The 25,427-nt window shown below is 46.4% G+C and overlaps 1 protein-coding gene across 1 annotated transcript in view; it reads left to right on the top strand.

Moving 5' to 3' along the window:
• Positions 1-25,427, top strand: part of LOC144179874 (solute carrier organic anion transporter family member 74D-like) — a 43,231-nt gene that overhangs the window by 1,049 nt on the left and 16,755 nt on the right. The window contains exons 2-5 of the mRNA XM_077708299.1: positions 8,774-8,938; positions 16,775-16,973; positions 19,254-19,392; positions 24,189-24,373. Coding sequence (XP_077564425.1) covers positions 8,774-8,938; positions 16,775-16,973; positions 19,254-19,392; positions 24,189-24,373 — 688 coding nt within the window. The remainder of the gene's footprint in view (positions 1-8,773; positions 8,939-16,774; positions 16,974-19,253; positions 19,393-24,188; positions 24,374-25,427) is intronic.

Genomic DNA, 25,427 nt, shown 5'->3' with positions numbered 1-25,427 from the left:
TGAGATTTACTGAGGGGGACTGAATGTTCACGTCGGAAGTTCTATTGCAAACCGGGCAACTATATGGATCCCGTGGCGGAAAAAGAGTCCCGTCCGTTACCGCCCAAGTGGTTTATGTGGAAAACGGTGTTAAAGGAGCGCATATTGACTAGTAGGCAGGTGTGGCTACATTGTGCATTGTTTTTCACTTTATTACTTACGCATACTGTAACTGTAAGGAATGGTATATAAACCCTTCACTTCTTACCGTATTCCGTAACTTCGACCACCATCTTCAAGATATTCACCACCGTCACCTTTGTGAGTTTCCTGTCAAATCAACCGTAGCCCGAACGTTTAGGTACCTTTTCTCTATCGGACTACGGGGGTAAAAACTTCCCGTCTTTACTGCATCCCTTACTCAGATTTCGTGCCATGGAGAAAATAGTTATTGCCGATGTAGTGTTGCAAGTGTCTTGAGTGTTCCGAAATAAAACAATAAAATACAGTATCGCGCAGACGAACAATACACAAGAGAACGTTGCGACTATAACACATAATTCTTAAAAATAATTTCTGCAGCGGCAACTATGAAAGAACACTTGCAAAGTGGCAATACGTTATTACCGCAGGCTTATGTGAATACCGGCAATCAATTTCAGTCAGTTTTTGAAGCATCAGGGACGTCTACCTGTCGTCTTCAGGTTGGGAAAGCACGAAACGCCGTTTATCCCCTTTCTCTCAGATTCCAATGTTTCGGTTTGCAGGAATTATGATAGTATGCCGCTTCGTGGGACCAGTCCTTGGCCTAAGTCTGGCCTCCTTCTGTCTGACTCGCTACGAAGACCTGCGTAGTAAGTGCCATTTTCTGTTTCCAGTGGCGCCCAGCCTGGTTAGTGCGCGTTCTGTAACTTCACCGGAAGCCTGTTCTCAATGCTTATTACTCGTTCCGCAAGCACAAAGGCATTTTAAAACACGGCACATGGTTCATCTTTTTCCCAAAAATCACAGTGCACAAAGATAATAAGCCCATGACTCAAGGCATAATCTTAACAAAAGGTGCTTTCCAAAGCTAGATAGGAATGAAGCTTCCGTGAGGTCTACTGCTCTGATAAAGGCCAATGCGCGGGGCTTTTCTGTCAACGTAAGCCTTTCAAGTGGCTATGTACGAGACCACAATGTACAGTCATGGACAATTTTAATACGAACCGCGGAGCGCAGGGGCGAAGATACCGGGGCCCTATTCTCGACTGCACAAATTGCCGGCAATTCACCATGCTTTTTTTTTTTTTTTTGCGTAAGCATGACGTAAACAATCAGTGACTGATTTTGATTGATTGATTGATTGTAGGGTTTAACGCGCCGACACAACGCATGCGATGAGGCGCGCCGTAGTGGAGGGCTCCGGATTAATTTCGACCACCTGGGGATCTTTTACGTGCGCCGAAATCTCGCACACACGGGCGTTTTTGCTTTTCGCCTCCATCAAACAATCAGTGACGTGCTGCACTATAGCTATGACGACATGCAGTGTAATTTCCCGAGTCACTCATAAAGATCGGTACCAAGGTATCAAATATTGCGCAAGAAAGATATAAAAACATTTGGCATGTATTATAAAAATTAAGAAGGTAGCTGAGGCTGACAAGAAAAACACATTTCTGGAGGTCAAATTTGGCGTCAACACCGCAAGGCGATCGAGTACGTTGATCCAAAAGCGAGCGAAAGGCGGATGTCGAGCTAAAGAGCATCACACAATTTTTTTACCGCATCTATTTATTTCTTTCAATCGCTTTTATTAACATAGCTAGGCTCTGTGCTTCAATGCAAGCTTTGTTGCGTTATCACCTTCCCTGCCGCCACCTCCGCCACGCCATCGTCTGCTGCTATGTTACAAGTTTATGGCGTGATCACAGAAAAAGACGGCCGCGACCATCGCTTCTATGACACATAAGAGCAGCGAAGCGCTACGCCTGATAACCGCGGGGCGCAGCGATGTCGCCGATTCACTCATTCGTCAAGCTCGACTTCAATCAGCGCTGTAATGAACCAAATAGTGACTTTTCTTTGTTATTTTTCGCTTGAGTTCGATCATGTGACCCAACAGCTTACTAGGACAGTATGGACAAATGCCATGCATTGGGTTCTCTTTGTCATGGAAAGGCTTGTACTGCCCTCTTATGTTGCGGTTACGCCAAGCAAATAATTTTTATTTTATTGCCAAACATAAAAGCAAAATATTGCACGTTATTTGTATGCTCCATGATCGCTGACTTGGAAGCAATTGAAACTATAATTTCTTTCGGTAGGAAACATGCTTTAAACAGCGCGCATGCGAAACTGCGCCTGCTGCAAATTGCCGCACATTTCGCGGCGCCGTAAGCCGGGGCAATTTTTTGCCCGATTTTGCTTGTATTTTGCGACAAAAACAGCAGCCATTTTCAAGCTGTTACGTGGAATTACGTCACTTTTACACAGGCAGAAGTTGCCAATGCATGGCGTAATCGCTCCCGCTAACTGTGTAAACACGTCACGCCTTCTCAGCCAATCACAGAGGGGCTGTGTATTACAAGCAGTATTGTTGTTGAATAGCAAAGACAGGCTTACGTTGCCATGTCCGCTGCATTTAGTCTGGTTTTTCATTGCCGGCCAAGAATTATGCGCCTTTAGTAACGAGAAATAAGGCAAACTTTCGAACTGGTGTCCGTAAACGACATGAAACGTCAAACTGACGACAGCACACACAAACGCTTTGTCAACCGGAAGCGCGTAACCAAAATTGAAAGCCAATCAGAAAAGACTTCCGGCAAATTACCAGAATTGCCGGCAATTTGTGCAGTCGAGAATAGGGCCCCCGGTGCCGTCTCCTGGCAGCGGCCATCGAAAACGCACGGACATGCGCAGTTGAGATGTCGGGTGCGAGGGTGCTTGTCCCGCTGCGATATGTCGCCCTCTCCTCGCTCGCATGCTCGCCTTGTCGCTATGCCGATTCCGCAAGCGCGCTGCAAACACTGCAAGTACTACATGGTACTACCGCCACTGCAGCTGAAGGTGTTGGTCGAGTTGAGAGCAATGCGGCGCGTAATACCTTGCCACGCCTTTGTTTGACGGAGTCATGGCTGAGGCAATTCGCGGATTCGGTGCAGCAAACAATAACTTATACCACCAGAATTAGTCCCCAACTGCAAGCATTTTGTGGGCTGGGCAAATTACTGGAATAATTTTAATATTCACAGAAATTAAGAAGATAGGCAGGTCGAACCATTCTACAAGCCAGTTGCCCTTGCACAACAATTTTTGGTGGCCTAATTTTTGGGGGTTTTTTTTCGTTGCCAGGCACCTCAGTGCTTCTAGAAATCTGCGGAGCAGGTACCACTGAGCGTGGTTTGGGCGCGACCCAAGTTTTGATCGTTATTTGCTCAAGTTACTGCATTCCACATGCAAATATATGTCTGCAATATCACGCCGGCACACACGGGGAGCAAGCGCTCGTGTGAGCCGAGCATGCAGTGTCCGCAGATACTATTTCGCGCCGCATCGCCAACAATTGTTTTCAACGCTCTTGCGGCATCGCGACAAGGCAATCATGCGAGCGAGCAGAGGGCAACATATCGAAGTGGGACACGCAGCCTCGCTCCCGACATCTCTACTGCGCATGTCCATGCGTTTTCACCGGCCGCTGCCATGTAACGGCACCGGTATTTTCGGCCGTGCGCTCCGCGGTTCGTATTTGAATTCTCCATGACTGTACGTTAACGGATTCCATGTTCTATGGAACTGACATGAAATGTTCCACTACTGTGCATTTTATTGACCAGAACAATGCACAAATACGACAAAAAGGTTTAATCTGATCTTGGGATTACCGGCAGAAAAGTATCTAACGATGAATTCCCACAGACTTTAAAGCTGGCTTCTTAAAACGTTTATAGTCCAAACCAGAGTAGCCTGCACATAAAAAAAACGAGCCAACCAATGTCTAAGAAATTAAATCAGGTTTTAACGACAGATTTTCAAATCGAGTTAGACCAGAAACACTCGTCCTCTCGTCCTAAACAAGCTGTGTGCGTTGTGCGTCCCAGTTCTATGCAGTGTTTACAAACAACCATGTAAAATGTAGTATGCTGTAACTAACGGAATTGCCCGTTTTAAAATAACCTCTAGGCGTTCGTATTGAATCATTTAAAATATTAAACCGGCTTTGCTGCATCAATTCTGTCATACGTTCAGAACAACAGGAAAGCAGTGATCGTTACCAAACACGGTAAACGCGAAAATACAAGTCACCTCGGAATTGTTGATGCATCAACCACCGTTATGCGCGAAGCATTTCAGGCTGAGGATGTCGCATCCAAGAAGAGGCGATATTGAACTGTTTCTGTGGGCGTAACATGTATAGCTGGCAATAAATTACACAAATACAAGATGGTACGACTTAACTGCGCAGTGTGCAAACGCGCACCTGTTTTCTAGTTACCTAGATCATGTACTACCCCACAAAAGCGAGGCTATGCATACGCAATTGTGTGTCACACAAGGATACCGCCTCTCTCCGTAACACGAGGTAACTTCGAGAACGAATGCAGCTTTCGTGAAATGGCGGTAACGGTGATAATCGCAGCCACGCTGCCATGAGGCAATATGATTTTATATTGATTTATTGCGTTTAAGCAACCTGTTATGTGTACAAGTGCATTCGAGGAAGAAATAGCTTAAAAGCTGACCGTATATCTGCTTGATTCGCTCCAAATGTCGTCGAAAGACGACAGTCTTCTAGCGGCCCTGCCACGCAATTGCTTCTCTTTCCCTGCTGTCACCCTGCTCGCATAATAACACAAGAAAGACCCGCTACGGTGGCTCAGTGGCGGAGGCGTTGTGCTGTTGAGCACGAGGATGCGGGTTCGATTCCCGGACGCGGCGGCCACTTTTCTGATGGAGGCAAAAAGCAAAAACGACCCTGTACACGAAATATCGGCGCACGCTAAACATCCCCAGGTGGTCAAAATTAATCAGGAGCCCTACACTACGGCTCGCTTCATCGCTTGCGTCGCGTCAGCGCGTTAAACCCTACAATCAAATCAAATAAGGCAACATAGTTTTTATTATTTAGGTTCTATTTTCCCGCGTTTGCATGGCTTGCGCGCTACGTCTGGGTCCTTTTGCTCGGGGCTCAAACACAGTGCTCAACCATGATGCCTTCTTGTACTTCTTGTCAAAATATTTTAAGCGTTTTGTATTTGCTATCGCTAACATCCACCCCAAGTCTATTTTTAATTACATGGACACTGCTAGCATACTAGTTATGTGGTGCTTTTTCGCCTCATAGGATTCATGTTTTCGTTTTGCGAAAAAATGTTGAGAAGTGTGAAGTATTCTACCAGATTTCGAAATTTGTAAATGTTCTTCCTACATAGACTTCTTGTTCAAGAACAATTTTAACTGCTGTTGGCCCGGCGGATAAATCTAGGGACAGACAGACAGACAGACAGACAGACAGACAGACAGACAGACAGACAGACCAAAATATTCTCGTTTTAGCCAAAGGAAGACTATCGTCTTTAAAACAGTTTCGTTGCTAGATTAGTAGTTACAACAGAAATTAAAACCGCGTTACTTTCTGCCTGGCGGTTAGCGGATCCCGGAATAACCCCATGGGACCCCCGTTGGATCGGCGCGTGGTGGATGGGGTACTTGGTGCTGGCCGCCTGCCTCTTAGCCAGCGCACTTCCCGTGGCACTGTTCCCCAGGAAGCTGCGCCGACCACGAAAGGGGGACCCGTCGCAACAAGCCAAAACGCTCCCTCACGCATCAAGCCCATCTATACGGGAAGAAATGAAAGGTAAATGTGAGCTCGAAGCTAAAAAATAACATAAGCTTTTCGGTGTTCTCTTCACTGTGGAGCAGTGGTTAACCAACACAAAAAATTAACTGAGCGCGGGAAATTGCATCAAACAATTTAGCTGGGTTCTTTTTTTTTTGCTATCTCAACAGCACTATCTTCTGATCAAGCCTCAACAAGGTTGCAGGCCACACGAGGAATTTGTCACATGAGAAGATATATTTCTTCTTACCCATAAACATTTTTCCTTGTTGCAAGGTCTAGAAGAAGAGAAGGCCATTGATACGATGTGGGGAAGAAATAAATTGGGGGTAATTGGAGGTAAACTGTGGACTCGAGCAACGCAGGACTAGAGCGGTTGAATGTCAGTTGGAGAGGCCTTCACCCTGCAGTGTACCTGAGTGTGATGATGATGATGATTATTATTATGCAGGGTTAAAATTACTGGGACATATATACAGCCCTTATGTTGTAATTGTAAATCCGTCAGTGTCCGACTACCGAACGCGCCTTCTCATTATTATCCTTGTCCTTTTTATTATGCGTCTGTTTTTTTTTTCTTTTTTCATTTCCAAGACTCAGCACAAACCCACGTTTGCATTTCGAATCATACGGTACATTTTGGCAAAAGGCCCTTTGCCACTTTTTTATTGCTACTTCTGTAATTAGGATGCTCAAACTAGTCCTGTTGTCCTCACGACATGTCTTCAAAACGCGCTTCTAAGACGAAGTCCGCAAAGCATTCACTAAATGTAGCTCTAGTGAGCTGCCGTCAGTAAGCTGTGGTGGTGGGGTGTTGTGGGATTGTCACGTATTCCGTAAATCTCTGGTTCGAGAGTTACCCACGCATCAATTCATCCATCTATGGTAGGTGGTAAAAACGTTGGTGTTCCAATCGAATCCTGGCTCTCTTGCTACTTCGTTTAGTGTTTCTTGGTAACGCATTCTGTTAAACGGACTATCCACGTGCTGTTCTCCTTCGTCTGCACACCGTTACATGACATGCTCGGGACCACTTGTTTCTCATAGGCGAGTTTGTTCTCTAATGCGCGTCCGCTGTCGGGTCACAGAGAGGGAGAGAGACGAATAACGTAAGTTTTCCCTCGAGCCTGCCCGACAAGCTCCGGAACGTGCCCTACAGTTTGGAAAGACCTCTGTCTTTACTAGGTACAGAGAGGGTTATAATCACAGACATGTTCTAGCATTTCGTTACGTTATTTGTGCCTCTCCTCAAATCTCTCGGGCCTTACCTTCGATTTCTTCTTGTTTATTTTTAACTCTGATGCTAAGCTTTCCAAATAAATTTGTCGGAAACAATATCAACGGCTAAGTAAGATACTGTAAGCTACAAATGCTAAATGATTTAATGGTTCGCCGTCAATCCGTAACCGGATTTTTTCAAGTAAAGTTTTCTAAACCTCCAATCTAAGCATGGCATGAATAATTTAGCTGAGATTGTGCCTCCTTGCCTGACTCCCTTAACCATAGAAACTTTTACTCCCAATCTTCGCATACACCCTTGTTGCTGCACCGAGACACGACAGGCTTTACGATTATACATCACTCTCGACAACGTGATGTCTGCTAATAACACAGCGGTGGATGTTGCGATCCATGGTGTTGCGAGAGCGAAACAGGACTGCGAAGCATTTCCAAACAAAAGGCTAAGTTCGAAAGAAGATGAAACCTTCGGTTGAAAAAGCAAAAAGGGAAAGTTAAACTTAGTTTTATGCAGTGCGAAATCTGCGGAAATAGAGGAACTGTCGTTCGCCTAATTGTGCCAGCTCGAACGTAAACGGGCGCTCGCTCGAGAAAGGCCGCGCCGTCGCCGCCAGATTCTGCGGTTCGCGCAAAGAAATCGGCAGCTAAACTTCATTGGCGGGAAGCTACCTCCCCTAGCGTAAGGCAGTGCAACACCCCTTCGAGACCACTGCGCCCTCTATCGGTGGGTCTGGAAATCGTCACCGGTGGGAATGGGATCCTGCACGTACCCGAGTTACGCACGGCCTACCGCAGACGCAGAAAAATGCTCGACCTACAAAAGATCCGCTGTTAGAAATACAATGACGTAGAGGGTGAACGTGACGAAGCCGGACACCAGTCGTTCATGGTACAAGTGAACAGGCTGAATAAGAAAATCACAATGAAAAGTGCAGGATCGTCATTCAGTTCGATCTGCCTGGAGAAGACTACGTGGACATCTGAAAGACTAAGGTTAGAATGACACGCCGTCACTGCGCAGCCAGCCGCCTATCACGTGAACACGGCGGCCCGGGGGACACTGTAACACATTGGGCACGAAGGCGTGGACGATGGAAGTTGTGAAATGGTATTTGCGGGGCAGCGGGAGTAGTCGGGCTCGTAGTCCGGTCACCTTCCCTGTAGGGACGTAGTCGTCAACGTCGTCTTCTAGAAGTTCACGTAGCAAGAGAGAGTAACCAGTAGATACCAATTTGCTAACGTGTGCAAACGCTGCTGTGTGCAAAACGCTGCTGTCCTGCAAACGCATGCAGGAATACACTCCAAGCGTGGGACGGCCGTCATCTCCCATGTACGCTTAATGTTCGAATACGTTTGCAGTATACTTATAATGGTTACTTAAAAGATTCTTGCTTTCTATTTTGTATCCATAATCTCTACGTAGCGCACAATTACTGCGTATGCTTATTCCCAGAGTTGTAAGTAGTGTTTAGATCTTTATTTATCGTCGTTTACTCTATTACTGTAACGTCTCAAACGATTGTTTCAGTTTTTTTAGCATTCTCCTTCAACTGCAATTTTTTAGTGTGATTTTTGATGGTTTCCATTAATACGATCTCTAAATGGCATTGACATCTCTACAATGCGAAAATTTTACGCTCCAGATGTTTTGAGGGCAATAGTGACGTAGGGGGTTCATGTACGATTAAATTGTGTGGCACTTATGACAAAGACCTTCGGCTCTATCTCTTGCAGGCGCAATTCAAGTTCTAAGGCGTCTAGCAAAAAACCCCCTCCTCGTCTTCAGGACTCTTAGCAGCGTCGTGGTGTACATAGGTTTGACAGGCTACTACATGGTTTTCCCAAAGTACGCGCAGCACCAGTTCCAGCAGACAGCTTCAACAGCTAGCCTTTTTGCGGGTAAGTCTCCTTCAGTCTCACTGACGCCACAGTGTAGCCCAACGTTATGAGCAAGACACTGTTCCGCTAGTAGACTGCTGCTTTGATCCCAAAGCCAGCCAACAACGACGAAGTTGCTTCTAACTGCATTTACTAGTTGCGTAATTCAAGTCCCAATTAAGCTACAGGTTAATACGTCAATGTGTATCAATTGTTTAGCTTTTCAATTGGGCACTTCATTTTATTGGGAATACCCTTTCATTTCGGCATTTTTTTTTGCCTGGAGTTGTTAGCATGCTATTGTTGCGTCGTGCGCGTGTGCGGGTGTGTATGTGTATGTGCGTGTTTGTGTTGCATGTATTGTCCTAAGAGCAGCTATTCTGCTGCTGTGTGCCGCAGTTAGCTGCAGTAGTGCAGATACCAACTTCTCCGGCACGTTTGCTGTGCGCCCCCGTGGAAGCGCGCCATAGCCTCCTTTTTAGAGATAAAGCTCTATCACTCCATGCTCAAAACCACAAAACGCCTCCTCTATCGTGGCGTCAGTCTGACCATCAAGCTTATTCAAGGTCAAGCAAGCATCACGTGAGGTTGCGGAGTGAAAGCGTTCGATTGCTCGTTCGTTCCAGAGGGTGTAGCGGAAAGAGTAAGGGCATCTGTCACCAGATTATGGTACAAGGAGTCACTGATGCACCCAAGTGCAGGGCACGTTCGCGCCAACACAGTGGACCAGGCCAAGCAGCGTCCGCGTTTTGTCTTGCGGTGGAATTGTATGGACGTTTTCTGAACGAACAAAAGCTATTGCTCGGCAAACACGGTTTCACCCCCATTCAACCACTGCAAAAAAAAATTCGCTTTTTTCGTCCCGTGTTTGGCGAGAGCGGGGCTGCGTGGCTGCTGTGCAGCGCGTACGGGCTTAATTTTATTTCAGCTGATTTTCACCTCTTGCCGACTTCAACCACTTTCGGGTATGACTGGCACTGCTAGCCTCTTCCGCCGAGGCAGGAAATTTTTTTCAAAAAACACGAAGCCAGAATCTTTTCCTTTGAGTTACTTCATCCCTGTAAACAAGATGAGCCTTGTACTAGTGGTAATTGGTATGTAATGGGTGATGTTAGCCCAACTTGACCACTAGAGGTAGCTGTACAAGCAGTGGTCAAGTTGTGGTAACGAAGAACTGCTACCGCATGTGAACACCGGCTTGGAAAATTTTCTGGAACAAAAAAACGCCCTATAATAGTAAAACTGGCTCACTCCAAGACGAAAGAAAACATATTGGCTTGCGGACGTAAGCTAAGAGATACATGTTTCGCAATAACAAAAGATTTTGCCCCAAGTACGCGCTTTGCACGCTCTAAATTGTTAAAATTTGTCAAGCCCCCAAAAAGGCGCGTTTAATCTAAGCCTGGACAAACTACACGGAGGTAGCAGATGTTACTCTTACGATGCTGCATCCGATAGCATAATCGAACACCCCACAGCACCAAACAGCAATACACTAGCAGCCCCTAGAGATACCTTATGTGACGCACCCCAGTGACGAACAAGAAATGTTGCCCTCTCTTCCTCCAAAAACCGACCTGACTCATTCCTTAACATGAACGTGCTTTTCACCAACATCCGCAGTATAATCCCAAAACGTGACGAACTCGAAAGCTTCATAGACGACACTGCAGCCGATATCGTCTTGTTAACCGAAACGTGGCTAAACAAGGACATCAGTGACAGCGACGTTTTCCTAATCAACCCCAATTTAATAGTATATCGACGTGACCGACATGACAGACGAGGGGGAGGAGTACTGACTGCCGTTAGAGACAGCTTATCGTCGTCACTAATCACTCACGACGACAACATTGAACTGACATGGGTATGCGTGCACAGTACAATTGGCAAAATAGTGTTTGGAATCTGTTACCGTCCACCGGATAGTAGCCCCTCCTTTTGCGATAACTTACGTTTTTCCCTAGAACAAATAAATAATACATACCCGAGTCACCAATCTTCCTTTTCGGGGATTTTAATCATCCCAGCATAAATTGGCCGCTACTGTCAGCACCCAACAAATCGCCACATAGCGAACCCAAGCAGTTCCTTGAATTTACTCTGGACTTTAATCTGCACCAAACAGTAACATGCCCTACAAGGGGCGACAACGTCCTTCATCTCTTATTTACATCTAGCCCTGAAAACATAAAAAGTGTGACCCTGCTCCCTGGCATCAGCGACCATCGCCTACTTCATATCAGCATTTCATTGCCTATAAAAAAGAACACCCCCACGCAAAAATTAATCACTGATTACAAGAAAGCTAACTTCGACGCATTTAACCGTGAACTTGCACTCTTCTACGACGATTTTCGACGGTTATACTCTGCTCGCTAGGTTCACACCGATTGGGAATTATATAAGAACATGAACTTCTTAAAAACAGGCATATTCCTACTATCATTGTAAATACAGACACAAATAACCAGTGGTTTACGCAACGCCTAAAACGCCTACTTAACAAGAAAAAACCGCTTTTATAGGAAAGCACAGCTTCTTAGTAACCCCAGGGTTTGGGATCAGTACAAGTTGATTGCTAATGAATACATTACAGAAATGAAAGCCTCCAAAGACAAATTCTTCTCAACTGACCTCTTATCAATCCTACAGTCTAACCCTCGTAAATTCTTTCCAATTCTTTCAAACGCAGAAAACGAATTAATTAAAACTGAAAAATCTGCTACAGCTCTTAACGACTTCTTTACGTCAGTATTTTCACCTGCTCAAAGCTTTAATTTTACCCAATTACCACACCACTCACCTACCACAATGCCTGATATCCAGATTAACGTTGATGGAATAGCTAAGTTAATAAACTATCTCAAATGATCGTCCTCGGCCGGTTGCGATCAAATCTGCAGCAGACTACTTAAAAACGCAATTTCCCTGTCAAGCGCAACTCTAACCTTACTCTTCCAACAGTCACTAAGCACTGGTGAAGTTCCCCACGATTGGAAAAAGGCACAAATCATTCCCATCCATAAGTCTGGAGACCGATCAAAAGCACCTAATTATCGTCCGATTTCACTAACCAGCATACCATCCAAACTGCTAGAACACATTATAGCAACCAACTTAATGAACAATCTTGAATCAATTACCTTCTTTTGTGCGCACCAGCATAGTTTTAAAAAAATGTTATCATGCGAAGCTAAGCTCTCAGAATTCACCGGCGATATTTGACACATTTGGACATCATCTACAAATTGACGCCATCTTTCTCGACTTCTCGAAGGCCTTCGACCGTGTCCCACACAATCACCTTCTTGCAAAATTATCTACTCTTGGAATCCCCCCGACACTGATTACTTGGATTGAACATTTCTTAAAAGTACGCGTACAATACACAACTGCTAACTCTCATGACTCGCAAATTTCTAGTGTTACATCCGGTGTCCCCCGGGGAGCAGGCTTATCCCGCCTATTATTTTTATTCTACGTCAATGACCTGTCATCTAACACAAAAATCAGACTTCGACTTTTTGCGGATGACTGCGTCATCTACAATGCCATTCGTAACCCTAGCGATTCCACTGATCTCCAGGATGACATTGACACTATCGTTGCATGGTGTGAAAAAGGCTCATGGCTCTTAAGCTTAATAAGTGGCAATCCATGTCCTTTTCCCGCAAACGCAGCATCACAAATCACGCATACCATATCAGTTCAAATGAAACAACTCGAACAGACTGCTATAAGTATCTAGGCGTTCATTGACATCGTCATTATCGTGGGTCACTCACATTGAAACAATATGCGCACATGCCTCACGCACACTTGGCTTTTTGCATCGCCCGCTATTAAAAAACTTGCATATCAGACATACGTTCGGCTAAATTGGAATACGCTTCATCTATCTGGCACCCCCCCTAGGCATATCTCACCTACGAATTAGAATTCATCCAGAACCGCGCTGCTCGCTTCATCATGTCAAACTACTCGCAGAAATCTAGCATCACTGAACTCAAACGCACGCTTGACCTTCCATGTCTCCAATCACGTCGCATCATCTCGCGTCTCTGCTTACTTCACTCGTTCTACTATCACCCACTAGCCAGGCACCCGCGACTTCAACCCCCGCCCAGAATCTCGCCGCACCTCAACCATAGCAAACCAATCGCACACATTTAGTGCCGCACATCATCGATGAAAGATTCTTTTTTCCCTCATGCAATAACCCTGTGGAATACCCTCCCCGACAGTATCGTTTCGTCCGCCGAACCCACGACTTTTCGCGAGAAACTAACAATACATCTGACCTAAATTGTTTTTTCTTGAAATGGCTTGTTAGTTGAACCATGTCAGTAACAAACTTTTAGTGACCCATGCATTATGATGCCTATTATTTATGTTTATTGCTCTTTTATTTCCAGTCTACGATTTTGGTTATTTTTCTGCTTGCTTGTTTCCTTTCAGAGCAATGTTGTTCTCCCCTTTTTTCGTTTTTTCTTCCTTTTTTCAGCTTTTTGTGTGATTTAGAGTCTCTTATATATTGTTTTCCCCCGCCTTATGTAATGCCTCCGGGCCATTAAGGCTTCAATAAATGAAAAATGAAATGAAAAAAAACTCCCCCCACCTCCCCGAAGGGGATCGTGCGGAAATGCAAATGCATTGGGTGCACCGATGAGTGCGCTGCGGCAAGCAGTAACGGAGAGAGGCGTGCGCTCCACTGCATTTATATACATTTTCCGAGCGCAGCGAGCGGAGAGAGGGTACGCGGAGAGGAGAGAGAGACCCGCGCAACACGCCCGCCCCGCGCGCGAGCTCTCTCTCCCGCCGAGCTCCGCGATGCGAGCGCCCTCACACGCCCGAGCGCGCTCCTCCTCTCCCCTTGCCCTCCGCTACTCCCGCCCGAGCTACCACCTGCTCCGGTTGCTAGGCGCGCCACAGCTGTTGCTAGGGGCGAGGAGGAGCGCGGAGAGATAACACCTGCGGGCGCACGCCGACGGAGCACGACAACCCCCGACTGTAGCGGCGCGGGTCCGCCGCGCCGAGACGACGACGACGACGAAGGCAGAACTACGAGGCGCGCGCTCACGTGCGCTCGCGCTGGAGGAATGCAGGCGCACGCCGACGGAGCACGACAACCCCCGACTAAGGAATGCATTCGCATTTAAAAAAAACATTTCCCTAACGCTGTGAATTATCACATCGAGGCATTTCTATACGTGAATATGTGGGGCGATCACTCCAATTTATCGAGGCGGAAGAGCAGTTACGGTTGCTAGTATATTTGGTTTCCACTGAATTTACTTTACGCAGCCTACTGTCATCCGTGCCCCATTAGGCTCGCACCGCACCTCATTCTTTCCTATAACCCTCTGCACCCACAGGTCCCTTGCCACTCGTCCTGTCCTTGCTCCTCCCTCCGTGACAACACTCGCTGCTTTTTCAGTTAGGCTGCTAGGGTGATGTTGATTTCTTCAGCGGCGTCTGTAGATGTAGTGCATGTCCTGGTAACCTTTATATTCATTGGTCTGGCCGTCGATTACCCTTACCGCGTGGGCAGATTTGGGAGTGTGGCGTCGGTGTAGCATGTCGCTACGTTGTATGCGTGCTTCTGAATGGTTGCAGTTGCAACACACAAACTTTCCAAGATTGCGAGGTTTGTTGTGGTCAAAAGCCTCTTTATATGCATGGGGGTGTTTATTTAGCGCTGCGGTTGTTCATATTACTCATTAGTTCATCTCAAGGCTGGAGGTAGCAGTCGGGCGTCGATACGTGGAGCGGAAGCCGTACATCGTATGTAGAAAATACCCGTTGTCTTCAATGTTGGGTGAGATTCTATTGTGCACCGTGTGCTCCAACAGTTTATTTACACCAGAAGTGAGCTAAAGTTGAGTTCGAGCTATTGTTTCAACTGTGTGTCTTCTGTTTTATGCATTGGCATGCGAAAGTAAAGGACTGATGGCGTGGCGAGAGTAGCGAGGAAGGTTGGGGGAGTAGATATACGAGCAGCGTGGGTGCAACGATAGCTGCCAAGCTTAGTCGGTGGGTGGTGTTTGATTGGCGGGTTTTATTTGCTGCTGGCGGGGGTCTAAGTTTACAGGGGTTGCTGGTCGGTGTGCATTGTTTTATTAGGGGAATTGGGGTATCGAATGAAGGTGGTAGCAGCGGTCGTAGTTTCGAACTTTACTTGTTTCTTGCATTGCGAGAGATGAAGAGCGACGGCGCAGGAACAGCACCCTTACGGGTGAGCTTACAAAACGACTCGGGCGGAGAAGCTCTCCTAACGGCAGCCCAATGCAGTCTGAACTCGGTCACTGAAATTTCTGCATACTCTGCTAGCCGTGAGGTGGTCTGGACCGCAGTCTCAGCACGTGCGCTTACAGTCGTAGATAGGTACAGGGACGGGTGCGTGCAGCGTTTGCAGATGGCGCGCTGGCATTGAGGCAAATATACTGTCGGTGCCAAGTTCTCCACAGCAAATACGGTGGTGTATAGCTTATCAGTGGGTGCGTTACTATGTGAGGCCATAGCCTTGATGTAAAAAGGGATGTGAATGATCTCACAAGTGGTTACCGTTTACTTCCAGGTTCCCAGCATTCTCCACGATACGCCGAAGTTAGCCGCAGGATGGGGGTGGGTTGAGAGATGCTCGTAAGTCGTGTAGGGATCGAATTTTCGCTTTTTGGGGAGTGTTTGTAATGGATTCAGGTAAGGTAGTAGTAGTAGTAGTTCTTAGGTCATTGCCCTAAGTGGCATGAAGGATATGTTTGCAGTGCAAGGACGTATACTTCATCAGGGGTGCTCAAATTATTATACTTTTGGTGGAATTGGATGGAATAGCAACTTGGGCTTTGAATGTAGTACCAAGGATAACGCTTTCATTCACTGTCCGACTCCCCTAGATTGCACCACACGCGCGCCATCTTTCCGATTTAACTTTGTGTGAAAAGTGAAAAATGAGTGAACTACTGCGCACCCCGTATGACCAGCGAGCCCTAGCATGAACAGTGAAGTTTGTGTGAATGGTGAACGCCTGCTGAACTGCTCTTTCCCTTACCTTTCTACCCCTTCCTTTTTACCTCCCCCCCCCCCAAGGGCATCTGGCCTCTTTATTCTCTCTCTCTCTCTCTTTCCTTCAGGATGCCTTCTGCAAGTTGGCGATCGCTTCATGAAGCCACGCTTCATAGCGGTGACGTCATAGTGGTAGGTTTCCGGCAGGGTCGAAACATGAGCTACGTTGGCTTGTCTATACCTAGGAACGTTATTTTTGGCGGTGCTTTGGCGTGGTCGGAATTTGAATGCCTGTACTCTTCAAATGGGTAGCACCGTGGCGTAGCAGGTGGCCGCATTGTGAAGCCCTTGACTCCAAAAATCCTGAGAGGGCCGGCTAGTTAGTAAATTATAATGCTCACAAATGCAAGAAATGGACAACAGACAGAGAAGAGGACAGCAATCAAGCGCATTATGGTTTACTAGCCGACACCCGCACGCATTTAGGTTACATTTATAAATTATCGGGCGCTTTTTTGTTTGTAACTTTACAGCGCTTCTTTGTTGTCCTTTTTGCTATCCGCTGTCCGATTTTTGCATTCTGAGCATTATTTAAAAGGCCAGTAGAAGTCGTCTATCCAACGTGAGTAGATCCGGTCGGCTCCGGGAGACGATTTTAGCAAGAGCCTATGATAAGGGTGTGCGGACTGTAGGCTGCTGCTGATGATGGCCTTCTACCATTGGACAGCTGTCCAGACGTCGAAGAACTCGCGCCGATCACTGAATTCCCGCAACAGGCTGCCGAAATTATCGTTTTGCTGGGAAATTGTCGCATCACGAAATCCTTCAAATAATTTGATGTTTTTCCCGCAGGGTCAACGATGTTATTCTCCAACATAATTGGTACAATTGCCGGTGCTATATATGTGCAAAAGTGGCAGCCCCGGCCTCGAGTCATCGCGTGGCACTGCGTTATCGTCACAGTGTTGGCCACCGCGGGCATTGCTGCAGTCGCCGCAATGGACTGCAACACAGTGCGATACCCGTCCACCATGGACCATGAGACCGGAAGGTGAACCAAGTATCCTGTATACAGCCACAACTTTGAATGTAGCAGGTGGTTTCCCGCCTCTTCAGGCCACGTGGACACGTGGTCTAGAAATACCACCGTCAAAGCCGTTAGAAAAAGGACACAGTGCCTTCTTCGCCGTTTTTTTTTTAAACAGCAGAACTGTTGAAACTTGAACTTAGTCTGGTGGCGTTCGCTAAAAAAAATACCAATGACAAATACTGAGCGCACGCGAGCGTGCGCTCGCGAGGATCGCCCGAAGTCGTCCAGACTTGCACGCGGGCATTCGCCACGTAAGGAGCTCGCGAGAAATGCCCAGAAAAAAATTGGCGCATCTTGCACTAGTGGTGCAAGGCTTGAGAATAAGCAGAGCTGGAGGCCCCTCTCTCTTTCAACGGAGACCCGGATGTTGCACCTGAAATGGATTTCCGAACTTGCCGCTGAAAGTTCTCAGTGACTGGCAGGCCGGGATCGTTTTCTCCGCAGGCTTTCACATTTCTCCAAAGTGGACCGCGTTATCAGGTGGCAACCGGCGGCAACCAGGTGGCAACCCGCGGCAACCGGTGGCAACCCGTGGCAACAGGTGGCAACAGGAGGCAACCCCCGGCAACCGGCTTCGCAAACCCAGTGTCTGTAGCGCGAATTCGGCGTCTGTGGTCCCCATTTCAGTCGCGATCGCACGTGAACTGGCGAGCAGAACAGCACGCGAGGTATCACGCCACGAACGCCGGATAGAGTGTTCTCGAAGGTCGAGCTAGCCGACGCCGGCCGCTCCTCATGAGGAGCATGCTCACGCACGCTGGGTATTTTGACAGCACAGCTGTTCAAGCTCATAGCTGCGACGTTCATAAACAGCCAAAATAACAAGAAAATGCCTAGCGCACGTGTGCGTGCGTCTCATGAGGAGTTCTTGGCGTCGTCCAGGCTTGTACGGGGGCTTCCGCCATGTGAGAAGCTCGCAAAAAGAACAGGCCGCCAGCTCTGTTTCTCCAGCCTTGCACCACTAAGATAGAGTTAAAGAGAAATTAACACAATGGGGAAGGGGGGGGTGAGGAGGTATCTGTCCATGTTTGCCCGTGCATCAGTATGTAATGTTTTTGCCGTTGCCAAGGTATGGTGCGTCCTACAGGGAATTTGTATGTCAAGAAGGAACATACAAAAGCCCCAAACATCAGCTGGATCCAACCGTGTCGATGTGTTTTAAGGTGAAGGGTAGGAACCTCAAACGGTGGCCGTCGGAGCCCATCTCGGAAGGGCTCCGTAATTTCAAGAATTCTTCTGAAGTGCGACTCACAACTCATTTCGTTAAGCTGCGCCAATTTTTCCTGGTCCCTGCACCCCTTACTATGAGCTCCCTGAATGGGGAGCTTCGAGCTACAGCCAAAACTCCATCTTACGACACCCGATCTTACAAATTTTCTGATCTAGCGAACACATTTTCTGTATACGCGGCAGGTGCCTATACGGCTGAAGGTTTTTATGAACTTGAACTAACGAATAGATTCAGAGCACTTGCCGATTTAACGAAGAATTTTGAAAAACCGCCACATTCAAAAGCAGAAGAAATTTCGAATGTGTTGTGTCAGAACTCCAGGAAGATTATTGTGCCACGTCTGAAAAAGAACGAGGCATCTAGTTTCGACTTTGCGAAGCTATACTAGATGAGCACAGCAATCGCGTGGCCGACGACCACGGCATACTGGCTAGCCCGCTTTCCACAATTTTGAAGGAGGAGTACGCCACTTCGCCAGGAATTGCGTCCATAACCTCTAGACCACCGCGCCCGAGAAGTTGGAGGTTCAAGGATATGAGAGCCAATACCGTTCAGCTCAGCGGGGAAGTGGCACCACAGAAAGCGCTGTGTTTCGCACATCTGCTGGGATGCGTCGGCGTAAGGGCAATCCCTGGCTGGCTTATCATTTTTACCGGGTGTTTTTGTCGCATTGCTAAATTATCGACCGGCGAGTGCCGTGGCCGCCGCAATTACGATGCCATGATGGCTACGGGGTGCGCTTGCCTTTCGACCTCGAATTTAAAGGATCAACGGTTTATGCAAAGACAGTCCCGAATTTAGGAAGTTGTTCGTTTAACTAAATAATTCGCGGTTCCGGGTGACTTTTTATATCGGGTTTTGGCTGTACTAATTTACTATCCTCGGGTCCATTAATAGCACTGAGATCGTGGTCGATCTCATTGGCAGTAGAAGGGCCAAGGTCCGCGCTACTGGAGTTTTATTTAAGAACAAATATTCATTTGCTGCTACTACGTTGTTTCGCTTTGCAGTATGACTCTGGAGAACTCCTGCATGCAGCACTGCTCCTGCTCTTCAAACGTCCACCGTCCCGTGTGCGACACATCGACTGGAATCCAGTACTTCTCCTCATGTTTTGCTGGCTGCACACCTCAGACATCGAATGATAGCGTAAGTAAATAAATGTAGGGGTAAGGGATAGTAGAGAGCATACGATGCAGATGCATCTAGCCTGCGAAACAGCTAGCCGCTGCGTTGAAAGGATTTAATGCGTAAGCATTCTATGGATTCTTCACTAAAAAAATCGTGCGTTCGTCCGTAACAAAACACGTCGCTTTTATATGAATAAAATGTCATCGAGCCTTTACTTTTCTTTAGGTCTGCTTTATTACCCCTGGCAGAAAGTCTTCCCAGCAATTTTTCTAGCCTAGTAGTGAAGCCGATCGTGAAGGAGCGTGGTGAACCGCAATCAAACCCACATATAGTAACCTTGTCCTTCTTAAATTGGACTTTTGCATTGCTGGGAGATATATAAGAGGAGCCTGCGTTTAAGAAAGGTACGCTGCCAGTACTCAAAATGGCGCCTAATGGAGGCGAGAAAAATCGCGCGCAATCTCCACTAACGTGAAACCTGGGGAGGGGCAAAGCATGCAGTGTATAACTGTATTCTTGGCGCCTTGGCGCTTTCGCCCAGGGAGATGAAACCGTTGGGGGTAGAGGTATACAGCTTTGCTGTAAAATACTGGTTTATTTTGAAGCACGAAGCGTTCTAGCGCGAGGCGTTAAAAACTAGTGTCACGGGGTGTTTTTCTGATACGCGTTTTGCCCACGCAGATGAAACGTTCCAGGGCGAGGTGTCGAAAAAAGAGTGTCTCGGTGTGTTTTTTTAGTACGGGTTACGTTCTAGTTCGAGACGTTCCAAAACGAGTGTCCCGGTGTTTTAGTACCGTGACTACATAAAACGACGACGGCGACAGGGGATGCTGACAGCCCGAGCCCCTAAGGGGCTTCGGCCCTAAAGGCACACAGAACAAAAGGTGAAGAAATCAACTCATAAGGTTTGCGTAAGTAAATATGTCACGCAAAACGGCCCAGAAAGGCCCTAAATGACATGGATGTGGCTATAATGCTTACTGCCTGTCCTGGAATTTCTGGTGACAGTTTCCATAGGAAGGTTTAAGGGCTGACTAAGGGAAAACAATTTAAAAATTCCACTTGGAACGGGCTGTTAAGGCGACTTGTTTTAAATATTTATCGCCACCAAATTAAAAGTACGCTACTAAAAAACGCACGTGTTAATTCATTACACCGACAATTGTGCACGAAGAACTAAATGTTATGGTTGTTACCGCCTTACGTGCTTGTTACATTGACACTGACTGATGTTGGAATACAATATCATAGTTATACATTATTGTCTTTTTTTTGACGGCGCTGCACGTAGCACGTTCCTTACCTTTTGTTCATTCACCTGCGCATGGGCCCAGATGTTTTGAAAGCTGTGTGCACAAATGGACACCTAAAAATGTGTTGAGGGGGGCCTGGGTTTTTTGTAAACCAATTTCATTAATTATATTTATTTCTTTCTGGGGATTTGTTCTCCAGAAGCTTGAATCGAATGAATTTTAAGCAGGAATGACTGCATCCTTACATTGCAAATATTTAATGATGGCAACCGAGTGCAACTTTGAGGCGCATCAAACCTACGAATGTGAAATATATTTTGCAACACATTCGAAATTTTCTAAAGCGGCACACCCCACATTAGGCGTCTGTAGTACCGAAGCACCCCCTAAAATGGCCGACGGTGCAAGGACTACAAAACCGAAGAAAATCTTCCGACAAAAAATATATCTTTTTCTTGATTTTTTTAGTTGCTGATACAGACCATTGTTTTTTTATTATTATTGCGATAGTATGCCCGTTGGCATAAATACTACGTCACAGGTATAAATTAACCCCCGTTTCGCGAAGAAACGCAAGGAGGGAGCGATGATGGGGTCCCCAGATCCACCGATGAAGGTCAGGGGGTCTGCCAGGGTGGAGGCCTGTGCCTCAGAGGTGTCTTGTTCTCGCCGCTTCCAATGAAGGGCAAGTCCACAGCAAATGTTCAGTGTCACCCGCCACGGTGGCTCACTGGCTAAGGCGTTGCGCTGCTGCGCTCGAGGTCGTGGGTTCGATTCCCGGCCGCGGCGGCTGCTTTTCTAATGGAGGCGAAAAGCAAAAACGCCCGTGTGTACGAGATTTCGGCGCACGATGAAGATCCCCAGGTGGTCAAAATTAATCCGGAGCCCTCCACTACGGCGCGCCTCATCGCCTGCGTTGCGTCGGCGCGTTAAACCCCATAATCAATCAATCCAATCAAATCAAATGTTCAGTGTCCGCATCTTCGGCAGGAGCCGTGCAAAAGGGGCAGTTCTGTGCGAACGGGGCATGGTAACGTGGTGGCCACTCCGGGGTAACAGCGGGAGAGAGGGCTACACCAATACGAAGTCTTCGCAGCAAGACCTCCTCCCACCGAGCGAGTATGCTAGGGAGGTCCGTTTCCACAAGGTGGAATTAGAGCTCGTGTGGCGCGCCGAAGATCTTCTTTCCTTTGGAGAAACTGTTCTGTGGTGTCTAGTGGAAGTAAAGGCAATGGTCGTGAAATAAATGCAGTGTGGCAGGCACCATCCGCCGCAATGTAAGCGGGGAGAGTATTTCGCCGGACCCACGAGAGCTTACTTATCCTTAACTTGCCGCTCCTTCTAGTGCAATTCTGGGCTGCAGTATTCTGATACAATTACCTAAAAAAGTATATTGGGTCTGGACGGGTATCGATCCCAGGCCTCTCGAATGATGGGAAAACACGTAACCAACAAAAGTACCGGCTAGACTCTATCACTGAAACTTAATAAAGATGAACTTAGTACTTGGTTTCGGACTGTGGTGTAGAAAATGCCGAAAACCGGTACGCCCAGCTCCACATTTAACGAGTTCGAATTTTATGGACAGCACGGTAGGCTAACTATTAGAAAACCACAAGTTCAAGCTGCATATAAACTTAAGAACATACCCACGCAGGTTAATTTACTAGTGACGATAAGAGCTGCGTGAGACGGAAACTGCCATTCCAGAAATTTCAATTTTCACACGTCCTATCTGCATTGAGGGTTACGGATTCCCCAAGCAGGTTAATTTACCAGTGATGATGAGCGCTACCGTAAAAAGGAAGCGGCTGTTTCACCACTCACCATTTGGCTGTTACGCTAACATACTCAAATACCTTCTCAGATGTCTACCGTAGACATCGAGAGAGGGAGGGATAGAGAACAAACTTTATTGTCCACAGAGAACAAAGAGAGAACAAACTTTATTGCCCACAGGACTTCCCTCCAGGCTCTAATTCAAGTTTTTTATTCACTATGTCCACGTTGTACTAAAGAATATTCGTGCAGATCCAGTGAACATGCTCACAAAGAGCTTCCTGGGCGGCGTTCACTGCCGGCGAAAGAGACAGCCGGAGCTCTCAGGAAGGGATGGAAGCGAGGGAGGGGGCAAGTGATGGCGGAGTGCATTCTCAGTAAAAATGAGGGATGGATGTGAAGAACAGGTGGGACGAAAGGATGGTGAGGGTACCGATAGACGCGGTGAGAAATGTTACGTATCCACCTTAGAGGATTTGCCTATGACGATGACACTTAGCTACAAAATCTCACAGCAGATTCGCCAATTCTCATGTAGCTTCGCGTCAACATAACCAACAGAAATTCTCACGTGCCAGAACCTCGCTTTAGCTGCGAACCCATGGCACAACCATGTACAGCTGTGTTTTCAACACGTATCGCTAACAAGAGACGCACAAAGACCCACGTACTGCCGGCTTACGCAAAGCCACGTGCATTGACAGCTACGCTTTCCACATCGCGCGCGCTGCTTCCTGCTGTGAAGAATCACCAGATGTTAAAGCCACTCTGTCTGGCAGTGCGAGTCGCTCTGCTGGGCAGTGCAAACCGCTACTCGCCGGAGGATGAGCCCATCGTGGCCAGGGCAGACGAAATCGGAGGAGCAGGTCTCTCCACAGACGTTGCTTACTAAACTGCGTAAAAAAATGCCCTTCATTTGTTAGACTAAAGTTTGCGGCCAACTTGTGTCCATAGAAATTGTGTACAGCACTCCCACACCCATTCACTCAGAAAACTGCAAAGCATGCCACACGGAAAAACTTGGAAATTATTGTTCGCACTGCTAAACCATAAGGAGCGCTCAACGGCGTTCAATGGGCATGAACGCTTTAGAATTCTTAAATCATAATAACTGCTTAGGTATCCTCCGGGTATTTTTGCAGCGTAATCATCTTGTAATAAATCTCAGAAGAAGTTTTGCATGTTCAAAAGATGATCACCGGAAAATGCCAGCCTTTCAAAGTCCGCCGTCTAATATCCACGAGAGTATAGATAAACTGGGGAGCCGTCCGTTTATGTCTGTTAGTACCGAAGCTCTTCCCTTGTCGTTGAAATTACGAGCATCTCGACGGCATCTTTTTTATCGCTACTGTCGAAGTTCGCGTAGAATAGTACGATACTAACCCAGGTTCAGAACATTGTCCTTTCAAGGGAGGGATTGAAAACTGGTTATTTTGTCTCATATTAGGCGAGACGCATATTATGCCTTTTTTGTGTATACTCGCTTCTTTTCTCACTAAATCACTCACTCATTTATGGTAATTAAATTGCATAAATAAACGCTATTGCAAAAATTGCAGATAGCAGTATATTCATTTTTAGAAGCACTGAAATAGTGTTTCATTTCACCTAGTATTGCCCACAACAGCCTTCACGGAGCATTTTCTGTTCCGTAGTGGCCACAATTACCCGAAATATGGGGGTAGAAACCAACACGTACGTCACTGCTGCATCGAACATAATTGTGGTTGTTTTATTTCTGCAGACGCTACCCTACAGCGATCCTAAATCTTCTTTTTACAGATTCTTAATGACTGCCACTGCCTCGTGGACACCGGCAACAATTCCACTTTCCACAGCGGGTCTGTTAAATCTGGCCAGTGCGAACAAGACTGCTGGACCGCGTTCATTGCGTTTTCTGCTCTTTTATTTGCGGTTCAAGTCTGCTACTCCACTGCAATGGTGGGATCAACGCTGCTCCTGCTCAGGTATTCGGCTACACGCTGACCGACAATTTCATCTGGAGCTATCGCTTCCTATAAGGACCGCATCACCCAGATCTATATATATATATATATATAGCAGGGAGCAATAAAATTTGGAAGATGGTTGAGAACACAAGATAACAAAACTTCGAAGAAGGTAGAAACCAAGATTGTTGCCAACGCTTCAGCAAAGACGAAGGCAAGTCTCTTTGCTGAAACGTTGGCAACAATCATGGTTTATACCTTGTTCGAAGTTTTCCTTTTCTTATATATATATATATATATATATATTATATATATATATATATATATATATATATATATATATATATATATATATATATATATATATATATATATATATATATATATATATATATATATATATATATATATATATATATATATATATATATATATATATATAGGGTCTTCTCAAATGGTATTCTCGTGTTCCTCTCCGACTTGCATGTCTCTTTTCCAGAACGTTACCATAGCACCATCCCGTGTTATTCTGTGAGAAAATCAGAAAGATTTAGTGAATGAGAGAGAGAGAGAGAGTTGTTTTTAGGGCATTTAAAAAAAACGAACAGAATACTGTCGGTTTTTCTTGTCCGGTTGCAGGATGATAAATACGCGTAGAAGCTACCCAAAGGTTTGTCTTGAGGAAAGTCGACCTCCGACTAAAATGTCGACGAATAAAAAGCGTTGCTAATTGAGTATACCCCTTTTTTACCTCCCTCTCTAACTCACACACACAGCACTTTTGCGTTATCTGTTGGTCTGAGAGTGTGAATTCTCGTCTTACGAAGGGGAGTGGGGCTGGCTGCTGTGAAAACGGGGGCTCATCTGCCGGTCCGCTGGCTTTCTGTATAGTGTTGTGCAGAGGTGGTTTCCGTTTACAGATATGTCGAAATCTGGAAATGAGTTACCTCGCCGTCAAATTTAAAATCAGATTTCGAAATTCTCAATAATCATATAAGGCTTGTTCTTCCCGAGTTCCATGCAAGGAATAAATTGTCCTGGAACTTTCTACAGAACAATGGTTTCATGGGTC

The sequence above is a fragment of the Haemaphysalis longicornis genome, unplaced genomic scaffold (genome assembly GCF_048455015.1).
Source record: "Haemaphysalis longicornis isolate Haplotype H1 unplaced genomic scaffold, Haemaphysalis longicornis Haplotype H1 scaffold_4, whole genome shotgun sequence".
NCBI classification, from domain to species: domain Eukaryota; kingdom Metazoa; phylum Arthropoda; class Arachnida; order Ixodida; family Ixodidae; genus Haemaphysalis; species Haemaphysalis longicornis.
This window is presented reverse-complemented; position numbering and strand designations above follow the sequence as displayed.